This window comes from Triticum aestivum, chromosome 4D (genome assembly GCF_018294505.1).
Source record: "Triticum aestivum cultivar Chinese Spring chromosome 4D, IWGSC CS RefSeq v2.1, whole genome shotgun sequence".
NCBI classification, from domain to species: Eukaryota; Viridiplantae; Streptophyta; class Magnoliopsida; order Poales; family Poaceae; genus Triticum; species Triticum aestivum.
The window spans coordinates 418,210,964-418,227,186 of NC_057805.1; the positions used below are offsets into that span (position 1 = coordinate 418,210,964).

General features: G+C 57.2%; 2 protein-coding genes across 2 annotated transcripts; one reads left to right on the forward strand and one right to left on the reverse strand.

Moving 5' to 3' along the window:
* Positions 1-2,709: 2,709 nt before the first annotated feature.
* On the reverse strand, positions 2,710-3,346 carry LOC123098276 (uncharacterized). Its single transcript, XM_044520228.1, has one exon. The coding sequence runs from the start codon at positions 3,123-3,125 to the stop codon at positions 2,883-2,885; it is 243 nt and encodes an 80-aa protein (XP_044376163.1). The 5' UTR covers positions 3,126-3,346; the 3' UTR covers positions 2,710-2,882.
* A 3,542-nt stretch (positions 3,347-6,888) lies between these two features.
* Positions 6,889-13,850, forward strand: LOC123097015 (uncharacterized; the record flags this gene model as incomplete). Its single annotated transcript, XM_044518784.1, has 2 exons — positions 6,889-6,981; positions 13,098-13,850. Coding segments are annotated over exons 1-2 (846 nt in total), but the record flags the coding sequence as incomplete, so codon positions are not given.
* Positions 13,851-16,223: the final 2,373 nt, after the last annotated feature.

Here is a 16,223-nt window from a genome sequence, read left to right on the forward strand (position 1 = left end):
CATCCGATGCTTTTGGTTGCATCTTTGCTTGCAGCGCTAAATGTATGGTTAAATTGTTATCAAGATCGAGAAAAGTGAACTTTAGTGTAGAAAAATGAGGCCGGCCGTATGAAAAGATATTTGAGGGATGGCGTTGAAGTGAATGACATTCGGTGTGGACGCCGTTGCAGATGCCCCGTTCTACTGGCACTCCGGAGCTGCTGGTCACTGGTCGACCTACTCAGGCCATGGCTGCAGTAGGTGCAGTAAAGTCGAGACGATCGACCATCCACGGCGGCCCTGACCGGCTGACCATCTTGCGTTGTGGTTGGGCGACGAGAACCAGTGAACCTGCAAAGGTGATCCGTCCACATCGCCGACGCAGTAAAATGGGCGCAACACTTGCTAGGGTCCACCAGTTTATTAAAGAACGGCGACAGGAAGCAAAGCATCCAAAGCTCCAACGGCTCGGCTCGACGGCGTCCAAGAAGGAAGCGACAAAGAGGTGCACGCGACGACTCACCGCCGCTCAATCTCTCTCCTCATCCTCTGCAGACCCCTCCCTCTCGTCTGCGGGTCTCATGGCCAACGATTGATTTGGCTATAAACAAATGAACCACTTGCATGTGTTTTTGCAACATTTTTTCCTCAGAATTGCTTGGAGATATCTATGCATGTGACTGTACGGACAACACCAGGAGTAGATTGATACGTATTACCAGTAGATTCTCGAAAAAAAAAACCAGTAGATAGATTGTGTGGCCGCGTTTATCTTCATATTCTACCATCTCATCCCGATTCGATATGGGGTTGTGTTTTTGCATCCGAAAGCTGGACGTTAGAAGCGCACACATATTGGTTAAACGCGGAAATGTAACGGATTCTAGAGAGTTCCCCGCGAAAGAAACGAGAGGCCTATTCTAGAGGGTGAGTGGAGAAGTCGCAGGCAAAGCAAGGAATCGGCATCGACGTGCAAGGAACACTGTCTGCGAGGGACGAGACTTGCCTGCTCCCTTCCCATGCTCCCATCCGTGCTCCCGCATACGTGGCTTGATTTGATTGGAAGAAAATAAGGCCCGGCCCCACCCCTGAAAATCAGGGGGGGGGGGGGGGGGCGAGATGATTAGATTAGAAAAGAAAAAGGGAAAAGAATAGCCGTAGGATGAAGTGGGAGCACGGATGGGAGCATGGAGAGGGAGCAGGCAAGCCGGATCCGTCTGCGAGGGCACCTTGGCTTCCCTTGCGAACGGATCCGGCTTGCCTGCTCCCTCTCCATGCTCCCATCCGTACTCCCACTTCATCCTACGACTGTTCTTTTCCCTTTTTCTTTTCTAATCCTCCCCCCCTGATTTTCAGGAGGTGGGGCCGGGCCTTATTTTCTTCCAATCAAATCAAGCCACGTATGCGGGAGCACGGATGGGAGCATGGGAAGGGAGCAGGCAAGTCTCGTCCCTTGCGAACCGCACAAGACCTAGTACGTACAAGGGGCAACAACTCTCCCCGTTCACGCGTCTATTCCGATCGAATGAGATCTTTTTTGGGGGTTAATAATGCAGAGAATCGTTTTTATCTTGGCAAGGAGGTAAAGCGCGCTCGCCGTTTGTCTGCATCCCGCAGGTCTGCCTCCCCCCGGCGCGGCGCACCCGAACCGGGCGGAGCGCGGGAGAAGCGACTTGCCATGGACCCGCTGCCCGACACGAGACGAAAGTAGTATCCCGGCGGGGCCCCGCGGATATTTGGGACGGCGACGAGGACGACGCCTCCGTCGCCACCCACCGCACACACAAACGACACAGCCGTTCACAGCACCCGTCCCGTCCCCGCGGCGACGGGAAGCAAACGTGCGGGATGGGGACAGCTCGACACCGCTCCGAGATATGGGGCTGATTTCAATAAGCAAAGTCGTCCATTAAATTTTAATTTTTCTCATTTGGAAAGCATCAAAGCAGTTGAAATTGGCCACCGTCCGCGGTCCGCCTGGGTCGCGTCGGTGCCTCCCCCTGTTGCGCCCTGCACCACCATCCACCCCACCGCGGGAACGACCGCGCAGAGCAGACAGAGAGCAGACGTGACTTTCAGAAGTAGTACTCCCACCATCGGGATGGAGTGGGGGTTGGGTCATGGGTGGGGGGCCGGCAGATCTTGCGACTTGCGGCTGCCACGCGCGGACGCGCCCATCGAGGACGACGGAACGGATCTTCTTGTTCCACCATCCTCCGGTGACAGTGGAATAGGATTTTGCTGTGCCCGTTGCGCCGCTTGTGCCTCTTTTTCGAAAGAAAATCTTTACTGCCAACGTAATTACCACAGCAGAAAAAAAATCCTATTCATTCAACGATTTGAAACATGAATGGCAAAATCGCATCAGATATCAAACAAATTTAACTTGCAAATTCTTCAATCCATTCATTCAATCAATAGTACTCCACGCGCCCATCAAGGACGATGGAATGTGGGGTTCGATCTTGTTCCACGATGCTGCACCCATCTATCTTAACAAAATGGGATAGGGTTTGCTGTGTCCATTGCGCCGCTTGTGCCTCTTTTTTTAAGGGATAACAACAAATAACAACAGAAAATCGGTAGTGCCCCTAACTTTTTTGAAGTAAAAATAAAGAGAGAGACTCTTGTTGTGAGCAGCCTCTCCCAATTACTCCACAAGGGAACAAGGGATTCAATCAACGATTTCAACATGAATGGAATGGCAAAATCGGACAGAAATCAAACGAATTTAACTCGCAAATTCTTCAATCCATTCATTCAATCAATTGAACATTCTCTCCCATATTTCATCTCCCTCTCCTCGATTCGAAAATAAAACAAAAGTACAATAAAAGAAGATAGCATCTCTCTCTCTCTCTTCAATGGCGGGATACATCCGGATGAGCGCAGCAGCAGCCGGCCTAGACGACGGTGTAGAGAATAATCTCCGTGGCGTCGATGGCGGCCCGCTGCTGCCTCTTCATCATGGCCATGGCCACGGCGCCTCCTTCGCCGGGCACCATCCCGCCGGCGTCGCCGGCGCCGGGGGCGGCCGAGGAGGAGGCGGGAGGGTGGTAGTACATCCGGGCCGTCTGCGGGCAGTGGGAGTGGAACCGCGCGGCGATGCGCACCCCCATGTCCAGCAGCTCCACGTACTTCCCCATGGATCTCGCGCAAATCTGACCACCTCCTTCTCTCTCTCTCTGCTCGACGAAGATTGATGACCGGGACGGAGAAAGCAGCCGAGAACTCGAAAGGACGGAGAGCTTGGTAGCGCTAAGCTCTCTTTTCGTGGAACGGGGAGGCCCAGGAACTGGGGGCGGCCATGGGAGGGGTGGAGGAGAGCAGGGGAGAGGAGCTCATGCTTGGGGAGGCTATGGAGGAGGGGGCGGGCCTTTTATAGGAGGAAATAATGGGGGAGATTTTAATTTTTTTCCTTGACCTGGCTGGCCGTATTTATTGATTATAATTAATGTCTTTAGGTATTTGCCGTGTCGTGGGCTGGGCCTGGGTTGGCGTCCGTTAGGTTTTCCGTGCTTGACACAGCACAGACGCGTCGGCGGTTCGCTTCGTAGAGCCTTTTGTTGCCTTCTCGCGTTCATTTCCTTGGACGGTTTTTTCACATGCTTGAAAACGAAACGACGCTTCCGCGAACTATCCTAGTAGGCGACGCGGCTATCGGCACCACGCCACAAAAATTGCCCGCCCCCTACCCCCGATTCTCAGGTGCGGGTGATGCTCTGCGTCGGTCGACCGGTCGAGCTGCAGATCGGTCACCATGTGCGCCATCGGATCGCTCATTTTTTTTAAATGAAATAATGGAGAATGTTAACTATTTTCTTCGCCTGGCTGGCTGTATTAACTGACTATTTATTACTTTTAGGCATTTATCGTGTTTTTGTGGGTTGGCAGTGTTTTTTTGTTGCCATGGTAGCATTACCTTTTTTTTTAGAAAATGGTAGCATTACATAGTTGAATAGACATAAGACCATCTACAGCCGGGTCTCTTATACCCGTCTCAAACGCTCGCGCAGGCCATCCGGTCAGTGACCGGTCACAAAAAATTGACCCAAGTAGACCTCTCAAACTGCGGACAAACGCTCGGGCTGACCAACACTCCTCGTATCCAAACCAAATATAGGGCGGATATGGGGCGGCCCGGGCTGACTAGCACTCCTCGTATCCAGCCCAAATATAGGGCGGATATGGGGCGGCCCGGGCACGCCCGGGCGCGTCCGCGTGACAGGCCTGGCACAACACGGATCCCACAAAAAACCCCAATCCGGGCGGCGAGCTCAAACCCTAGCGCACTCTCTCCCTCTCTCGCTCCGTCCGTCCACTCCTCTCCCTCTCCGGTTCCGATCCCATCCACCACCATGAGCAGCCCCGGGAGCGACTCTTGCTCGGAGCTCGACCATGAGGAGGAGATGGCCCTCCTCATTGCGCTGGAGTGGTCCAAGGTGAAGACCGTCGGCAATCCGGATCTGGAGCGTCGTCGCACCTCCGCGGAGCACGGACGCCGGAGCTGGACCCTCCCGGCTCGCGCGGAGCGACGCCCGGACAGCATAGTCTGCGTCGCCTCCTTCCCTCGTCGTCCACTCCTCTCCCTCTCCGGTTCCAATCCCATCCACCACCATGAGCAGCTCCGGGAGCGACTCTGGCTCGCAGCTCGACCACGAGGAGGAGATGGCCCTCCTTATTGCGCTGGAGCGGTCCAAGGTGGAGACCGTCGGCAGTCCGGATCTAGAGTGTGTTGGAAATATGCCCTAGAGGCAATAATAAAATGGTTATTATTGTATTTCCTTGTTCATGACAATTGTCTATTGTTCATGCTATAATTGTATTAACTGGAAACCGTAATACATGTGTGAATACATAGACCACAACATGTCCCTAGTAAGCCTCTAGTTGACTAGCTCGTTGATCAATAGATGGTTATGGTTTCCTGACCATGGACATTGGATGTCATTGATAACGGGATCACATCATTGAGAGAATGATGTGATGGACAAGACCCAATCCTAAGCATAGCATAAGATCGTGTAGTTCGTTTTGCTAGAGCTTTTCTAATGTCAAGTATCATTTCCTTAGACCATGAGATTGTGCAACTCCCGGATACCGTAGGAATGCTTTGGGTGTACCAAACGTCACAACGTAACTGGGTGACTATAAAGGTGCACTACAAGTATCTCCGAAAGTGTCTGTTGGGTTGGCACGAATCGAGACTGGGATTTGTCACTCCGTATGATGGAGAGGTATCTCTGGGCCCACTCGGTAATGCATCATCATAATGAGCTCAATGTGACTAAGTAGTTAGTCACGGGATCATGCATTACGGAACGAGTAAAGTGACTTGCCGGTAACGAGATTGAACGAGGTATTGGGATACCGACGATCGAATCTCGGGCAAGTAACATACCGATTGACAAAGGGAATTGTATACGGGATTGATTGAATCCCCGACATCGTGGTTCATCCGATGAGATCATCGTGGAACATGTGGGAGCCAACATGGGTATTCAGATCCCGCTGTTGGTTATTGGCCGGAGAACGTCTCGGTCATGTCTGCATGGTTCCCGAACCCGTAGGGTCTACACACTTAAGGTTCGATGACGCTAGGGGTATAGGGAATAGATATACGTGGTTACCGAATGTTGTTCGGAGTCCCGGATGAGATCCCGGACGTCACGAGGAGTTCCGGAATGGTCTGGAGGTAAAGAATAATATATAGGAAGTGAGGTTTTGGCCACCAGAAGAGTTTCGGGCATCACCGGTAATGTACCGGGACCACCGAAGGGTTCCGGGGGTCCACCGAGAGGGGCCACCAGCCCAGGAGGCTTGCATGGGCCAAGAGTGGGAAGGGACCAGCCTCTGAGTGGGCTGGTGCGCCTCCCACCAGGGCCCAAGGCGCAGCTTGGAGGGGAAAGGGGGAAACCCTAGGCGCAGATGGGCCTAAGGCCCACCCTAGGGCGTGCCCCCCTCTCTCCCCCTCTTGGCCGCCCCCCTCCATCCCATCTAGGGCTGCCGCCCCCTAGGGGTGGGAACCCTAGAGGGGGCGCACCCTCTTCCTATAAATAGTGGGGGTTTTGGGGCTGCAGACGACACGAGTCTCCCTCTCTCTTGGCGCAGCCCTACCCCTCTCCCTCCTCGTCTCTCGCAGTGCTTGGTGAAGCCCTGCTGGAGTGCCACGCTCCTCCATCACCACCATGCCGTTGTGCTGCTGCTGGACGGACTCTTCCCCAACCTCTCCCTATATCCTTGCTGGATCAAGGCACGGGAGACGTCATCGGGCTGCATGTGTGTTGAACGCGGAGGCACCGTTGTTCGGTGCTTAGATCGGATTCGGCCGCGATCTGAATCGCTTCGTGTACGACTCCACCAACCGCGTTCTTGCAATGCTTCCGCATCGCGATCTTCAAGGGTATGAAGATGCACCCCCCTCTCTCTTGTTGCTAGTTAATCCATAGATTGATCTTGGTGATGCGTAGAAAATTTTGAATTTCTGCTACGTTCCCCAACAGAGCGTCCTCGCACCTCCGCGCGGCACGGACGCCGGAACTGGACCCTCCCGGCCCACGTAGGGCGACGCCCGGTCAGCATAGTCTGCGTCGCCTCCTTCCCTCGCCGTCCACTCCTCTCCCTCTCCGGTTCCAATCCCATCCACCACCATGAGCAGCTCCGGGAGCGACTCTGGCTCGCAGCTCGACCACGAGGAGGAGATGGCCCTCCTTATTGCGCTGGAGCGGTCCAAGGTGGAGACCGTCGGCAGTCCGGATCTAGAGCGTCCTCGCACCTCCGCGCAGCACGGACGCCGGAACTGGACCCTCCCGGCCCACGCGGAGCGACGCCCGGTCAGCATAGTACGCGTCGCCTCCTTCCCTCGCCGTCCACTCCTCTCCCTCTCCGGTTCTGATCCCATCCACCACCATGAGCAGCTCTGGGAGCGACTCTGGCTCGGAGCTCGACCACGAGGAGGAGATGGCCCTCCTTATTGCGCTGGAGCGGTCCAAGGTGGAGACCGTCAGCAGTCCGGATCTGAGCGTCCTCGCACCTCCGCGCAGCACGGATGCCGGAGCTAGACCCTCTCGGCCCGCGTGGAGCGACGCCCGGTCAGCATAGTCCGTGTCGCCTCCTTCCCTCGCCGTCCACTCCTCTCCCTCTCCGATTCCGATCCTGACGGAGTAAATGACCACGGGTAGCCTAACCGACTCCCCCTAGCTCTTCAAGAAATTATCGGGCCGATCGAGCCTTCAAGCACCCAAAGCACAGGGCCGCCTTCCCCTGGCCGACTATCTCACGGAGCGACTACTGGAAGACGGCCCAGCCCTAAAAACCCTCCCGAAGAGAGCCACAAGATGGCCGACTCCAAGAAGCCGGCGACAAGAGGACCGACTCCAAGAAGCCGGCCACGAGAAGACTGGCTCCGGGCAAGCGTCCAAGATTGCACCCTCAAGGGCTGCACCCACATAACGGTGACGAGACGGGGCGTGGCTACAGTACAACCTGCCACCCCCGAATCCCGGAGCGCGCGTGGCCACAGTGGGCCGTACGGGTCGGCCATCCCCTGTCCCACGCGGCACTGTTGCCATGTTGACCATGACGCCACCCACGACAGGCTGTCAGTACGGCCCGCGGGCGGCGGGCTCCTTCAGCCAGAGAGAAGCTCGAAGACGGCCAAGCCTCCCCCAGTCGGCCTGGGGCGTAGCCGGCTCCCAATAGCCGGCTACCTCCCTCCCTCGAAGTATGTGCATCATTAAGGAGACAAGACGAGGTAAGGCTACAGTGAGAGCCCGCCAGGCGGCGGCACTGTAGCCATGCTTACCTCGGCAAAGCCCTCGTCATCAGGGGCGAGGCTACAGTAACCAGCCGCCGGCAAAACCCCCAGGCGGTGGGGCCGGCCTGTCGGCCAAGAGGCCGGCAGCCGGCGGATACAGACACTGACGGCTGGTACCCGCGTCCAGCCAGATTACCATTGTACCCCTGGGGGGTAGGCCTATATAAACCCCCCGGGGCACCCATGCAAAGGGTTGATCTCTTAGAGTTTTAGACACCACATAGAGAGAAGAGGAGAGCTAGCCTTGCCCTTCTTCTTCCTCTAGCCAAACAGCTCAAGGAGCCACTTGTAGCCACTTGTGTTGATCTAGTGATCATGCGGGGACCCCGCAGAGCAGGACTAGGGGTGTTATCTCCACGGAGAGCCCCGAACCTGGGTAAGATTTGCCGGCGCGCATGTCTTCGCCTTATCCCGTTTCCAGGCACCGGTGATGTCTTACTGGCTCCCACAATGATAAGCCACCCGTTGGCATATGTCGCACCTACCACCCGACATTTGGCGCCCACCGTGGGGCCAGGTGCACCGTCGTCCGGAGACCTGTTCTGGACGGGAACCCTTTTCCTTCCCAGCGAGCGTAGCCAGCCCGGCGCACCCGATGGCGCTTGCCCCGACGCGCTGCAAGGTGTCGATGACGCCTGCGCGGCGAGCTGCCTCGCCGATCTTCTTGGCGAGGCTCGCATCTCTGACGAGCCTGCGTCCGACGCAGGCACAGACTGCCCCAAGAGCCGCCTCGTCAGCCTCCTCGACTAGCTTCATGTCTCCAGCGAGCTTGCTGTGGACTTGGAGTCGGTCGGCTCCACCGACCCGATGCTTGTCGACTCCGACACGGCATCGCTTGACGCCTTCCCCACCAACGTGGTGATCATTGACGACCCTCTTCCTCGAGCCGACAGTGGCAGCAGCACTGTCACTGAGGTGCTGGTCATCAGCCACGGCGCCGCCTCAGGCGAGAACGCCCACGACGCCCTAGAAGCGGCGCTACACGACTTGTCCGCCCCCATCCCGGCCGACGCCAACGCCGAGACACTGGAGGCACGCCGCCTCGCCCTCATCACGGAGGGCCAGAAGATAGCATCCATGAGACGCCTCACTTAGGCTCACCAGCACGAAGTCGACCACGCCGCCTTTGGAACGCCGCCTCCTGGCGGGCCGAGCCGAGCCGGCATCGTCAAGAAGCGCGGTGCGACCATCGCCAGCATGCTGGGAGCAGACCGCCCAGTCTACGCCACGCCACTCGAGAACCTGCGTGCCGCTCAGGCGGCCGTAGACGAGCTGAACGGGCTGGGGGCCGACGAGCTCCCCTACATGATTAGACGCATCCAGCAGCTGATCGACGCGGCCGCAGAGCGGCATGAGGCCAGCGCCCGCGCTGAAAGTCCTGCCCCGCGCCGAGAGCACGTCGCGACATCCCGGACGCCGACTGCAGACGGCGCCCGCGCGAGAAAAGACAAGGAGCCGGCTGCTAGCCGCAGTCGGACTCGGCTCACCATCGAGCGCGATGCAGAAGGCCGCCCCCGAGCTGTGGAACGACGAGGCGATCCGCCTCCTCCCCCGCCTCATGGGGAGAGATACCCCACCCCGCCGCCTGTTACGCATCCGACTCTCGGTGGCCGACTAGGCCACCGCGAAGGAGTCGGCGAGAATGACGCCCGCCACCGGATCGACCGCCTAGTGCGATCCCTAGCGCTAGAAGAAGATGATGATGTCAGCCCGCCTTGCTTTGGCCCCCGCATCCGCGACGAACCCTTCCCCAAAGGGTTCTCACTCCCAAGAGACACGCCAAAATACAACGGCTCCGTGAAGCCGGAAGACTGGTTGATCGATTACTCCACCGCAGTCCGCATAGCCAACGGCAACAGGCGCATTGCCATGAAGTACGTCCCGCTCATGCTTCAAGGCACGGCACGCACTTGGTTGAACAGCCTCAAGCCCTACAGCATCAACAGCTGGCTAGACTTCACGGAAGTCTTCATCCGCAATTTCACCAGCACGTACAAGCGGCCTCCCAAGCCCCTCCAGCTCTCCTTGTGCGTCCAAGGGCCCAGCAAATCGACTCGCAACTACCTCACGCGTTGGGCCGAGCTCCGCAACTCCTGCGAAGGGGTGCACGAGGTTCAAGCCATAGAGTACTTCACCGCCGGGTGCCGAGAGGGCACCCTCCTCAAGCACCGGCTCCTCTGCGACGAGCCGACTACCCTCGACGAGCTGCTGATCATAGCAGACAAGTACGCCACGGCCGACTCTTCAATGAAGACCGAGCTTCGAGTGGATGCCTCTGGAAAGGTGCTCGCTCTGGCTCCCAAGACGCCGGCTGGTGACTCCAATCGACGCCCTTACCAGAACGACAACAAGCGCAAGGCCCCTATGCCGCCTTCCACCAGTCGGCAAGTAGCCACAGTCGAAGACGAACAACCTCAAGAGCGGCCCATGCCCAAGAAGCAGAAGGGCGGCAGGCCGGCTTGGTAGCCGGCTTTCTCCTACGAGCAAACCCTTGATGCCCCCTGCAAGTTCCACAGGGGCGAAGCCGTCCAACCACACGACTCTGAAGTGTCATTGGCTCACACGGATCTCCAAAGGCGAGGGGCTGGTGCCGCCTCCACCTGTTGGCCAGCCACCTCCAGCCCCTCAGCAGCCGGCTGCTCGACCAGCAGTCGAAGCCATTCAAGACGAGTTCCCGGACGAGCACGCCGCCTATGTCGTCTTTACAAGCCAAACTGAAGACAAGCGCAGTCGGCGGCGACAACACCAAGAAGTCAACGCGGTCGCCTCTAACAACCCAGAGTTTATGCATTGGTCTGAGAAGCCTATCAGCTGGAGCCGGGCCGATCACCCAGAGGTGATGCCGTCTCCCGGCTCTTATGCGTTGGTGTTAGACGCCACCCTCGCGACAGAAAGGCGAGCTGCCCGTTTCTTCCGTGTACTGATTGACGATGGGAGCTGCATCAACATACTATACCGCGACACCATGGAGAAGCTGAACATCAAGACGAAGCAACTCATGCCAAGCCGGACTGTGTTCCATGGCATCGTACCCGGCCTGTCCTATTCACCAATAGGAAAATCAAGATAGATGTTCTCTTCGGAGACAAGGATCACTTCCGCCGAGAAGCAGTCTGGTTTGAAGTGGTGGATCTAGAGAGCCCTTACCACGCGTTGCTTGGCCGACCTGCCCTGGCCAAGTTCATGGTTGTGCCCCACTACGCCTACCTCAAGATGAAGATGCCAAGTTCGAAGGGGATCATCACCATAGCCGGAGACTACAAGAAATCCTTTGAATGTGCTGCAGCCAGCAGCCGGCTGGCCGAGTCCCTCGTGATTGCTGAAGAAAAAAAGATGCTGGACCGAGTCGTGGCCATGGCCGGCAAGCAGCCGGCCCTGTCCCCTGACCCCAAGGAATATGATGCTCAAGGCTCCTTCCAGCCGGCCAAGGAAACAAAGAAGATACCTCTGGACCCAGAGAACCCGGAGAGGTTTGTCGTCATTGGAGCAAACCTGGACAGCAAATAGGAAGGCGAGCTCGTCGATTTCCTCCGTGAGAATCGGGACATCTTTGCATGGTCCCCAAAGGACATGCCGGGTGTTCCGAAGGATTTCGCCGAGCACAAGCTACATGTCCGAGCAGACGCAAAACCAGTCAAACAACCCCTCCGCCGACTGTCGGAGGAAAAGAGAAGGATCGTAGGAGAAGAGATAGCCCGGCTTCTGGCAGCCGGCTTCATTATGGAGGTGTTTTTTCCAGAGTGGCTTGCCAACCTGGTCCTTGTATTGAAGAAAAACAATAAATGGCGCATGTGTATAGATTATACCAGCCTCAACAAAGCCTGCCCCAAAGATCCGTTTGCCTTACCTCGAATCGATCAAGTGATAGACTCCACAGCCGGATGCGAGCTGTTGAGTTTCTTGGATGCTTACTCAGGCTACCATCAGATCAAGTTGGATCCAGCCGACCGCCTGAAGACCGCCTTCATCACACCATTCGGAGCTTTCTGCTACCTGACTATGACATTCGGCTTGAGAAATGCCGGTGCCACTTTTCAGCGTTGCATGCAGAAATGCCTCCTCAAGCAACTCGGCAGAAATGCCCACGTCTATGTAGACGATATTGTGGTGAAGACGGAGAAGCGCGGCACCCTGCTGGAAGACCTCAGAGAAACATTTGACAACTTGCGCCGGTTTCAGATCAAGCTCAACCCTGAGAAATGCGTGTTCGGAGTACCAGCCGGCCAGCTTCTAGGCTTCTTGGTCTCCGAACGCGGCATCGAGTGCAACCCAGTGAAGATCAAGGCCATAGAGAGAATGGAGATTCCTACCAAGCTGCGAGACGTCCAAAAGTTTACCGGGTGCCTGGCCTCCCTGAACCGCTTCATCAGCCGGCTAGGAGAGAAGGCTCTCCCCCTGTACCGACTCATGAAAAAGTCCACCCACTTCGAGTGGAACGACCAAGCAGACCAAGCTTTTCACGAGTTGAAGAAGATGCTGACCACGCCACCTGTCTTGGCGGCGCCGACTGAGAAAGAGCCCATGCTCCTTTACATTGCCGCGACTAGCCGAGTGGTCAGCACAGTTATTGTGGTCCAACGCCCAAAAGAAGGCCGGGCTCAGTTAGTCCAGAGGCCGGTGTATTATTTGAGCGAAGTACTGTCCACCTCGAAGCAAAACTACCCGCACTACCAGAAGATGTGCTATGGAGTATACTTTGCCGCCAAGAAGCTGAAGCCCTACTTTCAAGAGCATCCCATCACGGTCATATGTACTGCCCCGCTTGCCGAGATCATAGGCAGCCGGGATGCATCCGGACGGGTGGCCAAGTGGGACATTGCGCTGGCTCCTTACACGATCTTCTACCAGCCTCGCACCGCCATCAAGTCCCAAGCATTGGCCGGCTTTCTTGTCGACTGGGCCGAGACCCAGTACCTATCGCCGGCTCCCGACTCCACTCATTGGCGGATGCGCTTCGATGGATCCAAGATGCGCACCGGCTTGGGAGCCGGCATCGTCCTCACCTCTCCCAAGGGCGACAAACTCAGATACAGATTGCAAATTCATTTTGCCGCCTCCAACAACGTGGCCGAGTACGAGGCGCTCATAAATGGGCTCCGGCTAGCCAAAGATCTCGGCATTTGCCGGATCCTGTGCTATGGCGACTCGGATTTGGTAGTCGAACAATCATCCGGCGACTGGGACGCCAAGGACGTAAACATGGCGAGCTACCGATTCCTCGTTCAGCAAATCAGCGGATACTTTGAAGGATGCGAGTTCCTCCACATGCCGGGCCGACAACGAGCAAGCAGATGCCCTGGCACGAATCGGCTCCACCCGACAAGCTATACCAACCGGCGTCTCTCTCCAACGCCTCCTCAAACCGTTTGTCAAGCCGTCTCCAGAATCAGACTCCATCTTCGTACCGCCTGACCCTGATGCAGTCGGATCCGACTTGGGGAACCCAGCAGGCGGCTCGGGGACTTCGACAGGCGGCCCGGGGACTGCCGTAGTCGCACCCGGCTCGGGGACTTCAGAACCCGGCCCGGGGACTGCAGCAGTCGGCCCGGGGACTGCAACGACACAACAGGCGGTGGCCGACTCCAACTCTTCACCACCCAACCCACCCACCCTGGTCGCAGTAGCCGTATTGGCAATAGAAGAAGTCACAGCTCCATCATGGGCCCAACCCATCCTCAACTTCCTGGTAAACAGAGAGCTGCCGACTGACGAGATCTCGGCAAGACAAGTTCAACGCCGAGCCGGAGCATACACAATAATAAACAGAGAACTCGTTAGGCGCAGCGTCACTGGAGTCTTCCAGCGCTGCGTCGAGCCAGAGAAGGGCATAGCAATCCTCAAGGACATCCACCAAGGCGAATGCGGCCACCACGCGGCCTCAAGATCACTTGTCGCCAAAGCTTTCCGCCATGGGTTCTTCTGGCCGACTGCTTTGGAAGACGCCAAGGAATTAGTCAAATGCTGCAAAGGGTGCCAAGTCTTCAGCTCCAAGCAACACCTGCCGGCTTCTGCACTCAAGACCATCCCCCTCACCTGGCCCTTTGCCGTCTGGGGATTGGACATGGTGGGCCCATTCAAGACGGCGCGCGGCGGCATGACACATCTGCTTGTCGCCGTGGACAAATTCACCAAGTGGATTGAAGCGAAGCCAATCAAGAAGCTGAACGGGCCGACTGCCGTGACATTCATCGCAGATATCACCACCCGGTATGGCGTACCACACAGCATCATCACCGACAATGGCACGAATTTTGCCAAAGGAGCACTGGCACGTTTCTGTGCGACACAGGGCATCCGACTGGACTTAGCGTCCGTTGCCCACCCGCAGTCAAACGGCCAAGTCGAGCGAGCAAACGGCCTCATCCTCTCCGGCATCAAGCCCCGACTGGTCGTACCACTGGAGCGTTCGGCCGGCTGCTGGCTCGACGAGCTGCCGGCCGTCCTCTGGAGTCTGCGTACTACCCCGAACAAGTCAACCGGCTTCACCCCTTTCTTCCTTGTATATGGTGCCGAGGCTGTCATCCCAACTGACATTGAGTTCGACTCACCTCGGGTCACCATGTACACGGAGGCGGAGGCCAAGGAAGCGCGAGAAGACGGCGTTGACCTGCTGGAAGAGGGCCGGCTGTTAGCACTCAGCCGGTCCGCCATCTACCAGCAGGGTTTGCGCCGTTACCACAACCGGAAGGTCAAGCCAAGATCCTTCCAAGAAGGCGATCTTGTGCTCCGGCTGATCCAGCGAACAGCCGGCCAGCACAAGCTCTCGGCCCCTTGGGAAGGCCCCTTCGTCATCAGCAAGGCCCTAGGCAACGACTCCTACTACCTGATCGACGCACAGAAGCCGAAGGCACGCAAGAGAGATGATTCCGGCAAGGAGTCGGAACGACCATGGAACGCCAATCTCCTCCGAAGATTTTACAGTTAAAAGCAGTATGTACCATGCTACCTTTTGTATTAAGTACAAGACAACGGGCCCCCCGAGGAGCACTCGGGGACTACCCTCTTTTATCTATGTATGACGAGTGTCATACCTATGAATGTATTACTACATTTGTTTTTCTGTCCGGCACCGGGTTCGATCAGTCGGCCCGGGGACTTGCCGCCTTGAGTTATATTAAAGTTCTACCTGCAGTCAGACAAGTAGTGTGCCGGCACCCAAGCCCTCTCTTGTTGAAAGTCGCAGCTCGAAGAATCGACTGTCCGACTGGCAAGAGTCAAAGGCAGGAAAGGATGCCCACACGAAAAACGGCTAAGGACTAACGAACTTATATAACACAAGCCGGCCTCCCACCCCGCCAACCGGCTGTCAGAACAGCCGGCTGGCCGGCTTCCCATTCACCTTGCTACAATCTAAGAAAGCTAGAGTACTTGCCCTCCCAAACGGCCAAGCCCTTCCCCAGCCACAGACTGCAGAGCAGCTGTCCGGCTGGGAAGGCGGCGACCAAGGGAGGGCGGCAAAGGAAACAACCAAAAGGATGAAAAGCAAATACAATCGGAAGCCAAGCACATGCATGATTATATTTACACAAAAGGCCTTCGAAAGGCCGGCATTCAACATAGTTTGAATACACCCTCAGTGGGTGGAATTGCGCAAACTTAACAAATATTGTTCAAAGAGTAATAAACAGGAAAGCAAAGGTGGCGGATCAGGCTAAGGGTGCAACAGGCGAGCCAGGCAGGTCAGTGGAGATGGCAGTGCTGGCTGGAGGAGTGGCCGGCTGGCGAGTCTCGGCTTGATCATCACCTGCTGCAGGCGGCGTGCTCGCACGCGCCTCGTTGCTGGAGGCACGATCAAGCTGAGGCTGGCCGGTTGCTCCACCGTCCGGCACGGGGTCTTCACCATCCTCTCCCTCCTCCTCTTTGCCCTCGTCGCTGGAGGCGATCTCCTCCGCCGAGTCCTCACCATCCGCTGGGTTCAGCCCAAACCACTCCTCCGGCAGAGCAACGCCGTCATCATCCACCTCAGGGGCAAAGGCACTGGTGTCGGTGTAGTCGGCGATCGCCGAGGCGCGCTGGATGATAGCCGGCCGCACTGCCTCCAGCTCCTCGTCGGCCTCCTGCCGCCAGGTGGCCAGCTGGTACAAATTCAGCTCAGGATACTAAGCTTTGATGAACTCCAGCACCCACCTGGCGCCTGACCGAGCTGCGGAAGCTTTCCAGGCCTCGAAGCGGCCAACCGCTACCTCCAGCCAGTCGGCAGTCCGACTGGGGGTACGGGGAACCACCTCGCCGGGCCAGAGGGCGGCCAGCACTTGCGCCCCAATGCGTTGAAGACGGCGGAGCATGCGGTGAGCCGGCTGGAGCGACCGACGAGCATCCGGCGCGATCTCAGCTCCAGCCTGCCTTTGCGCCTCGCGGTGGGCCTCGATGACTTGGCTGGCGGCAACGGAGTAACCAGGGAAGTACTCTGCACAAGTAAGAAAGGAAG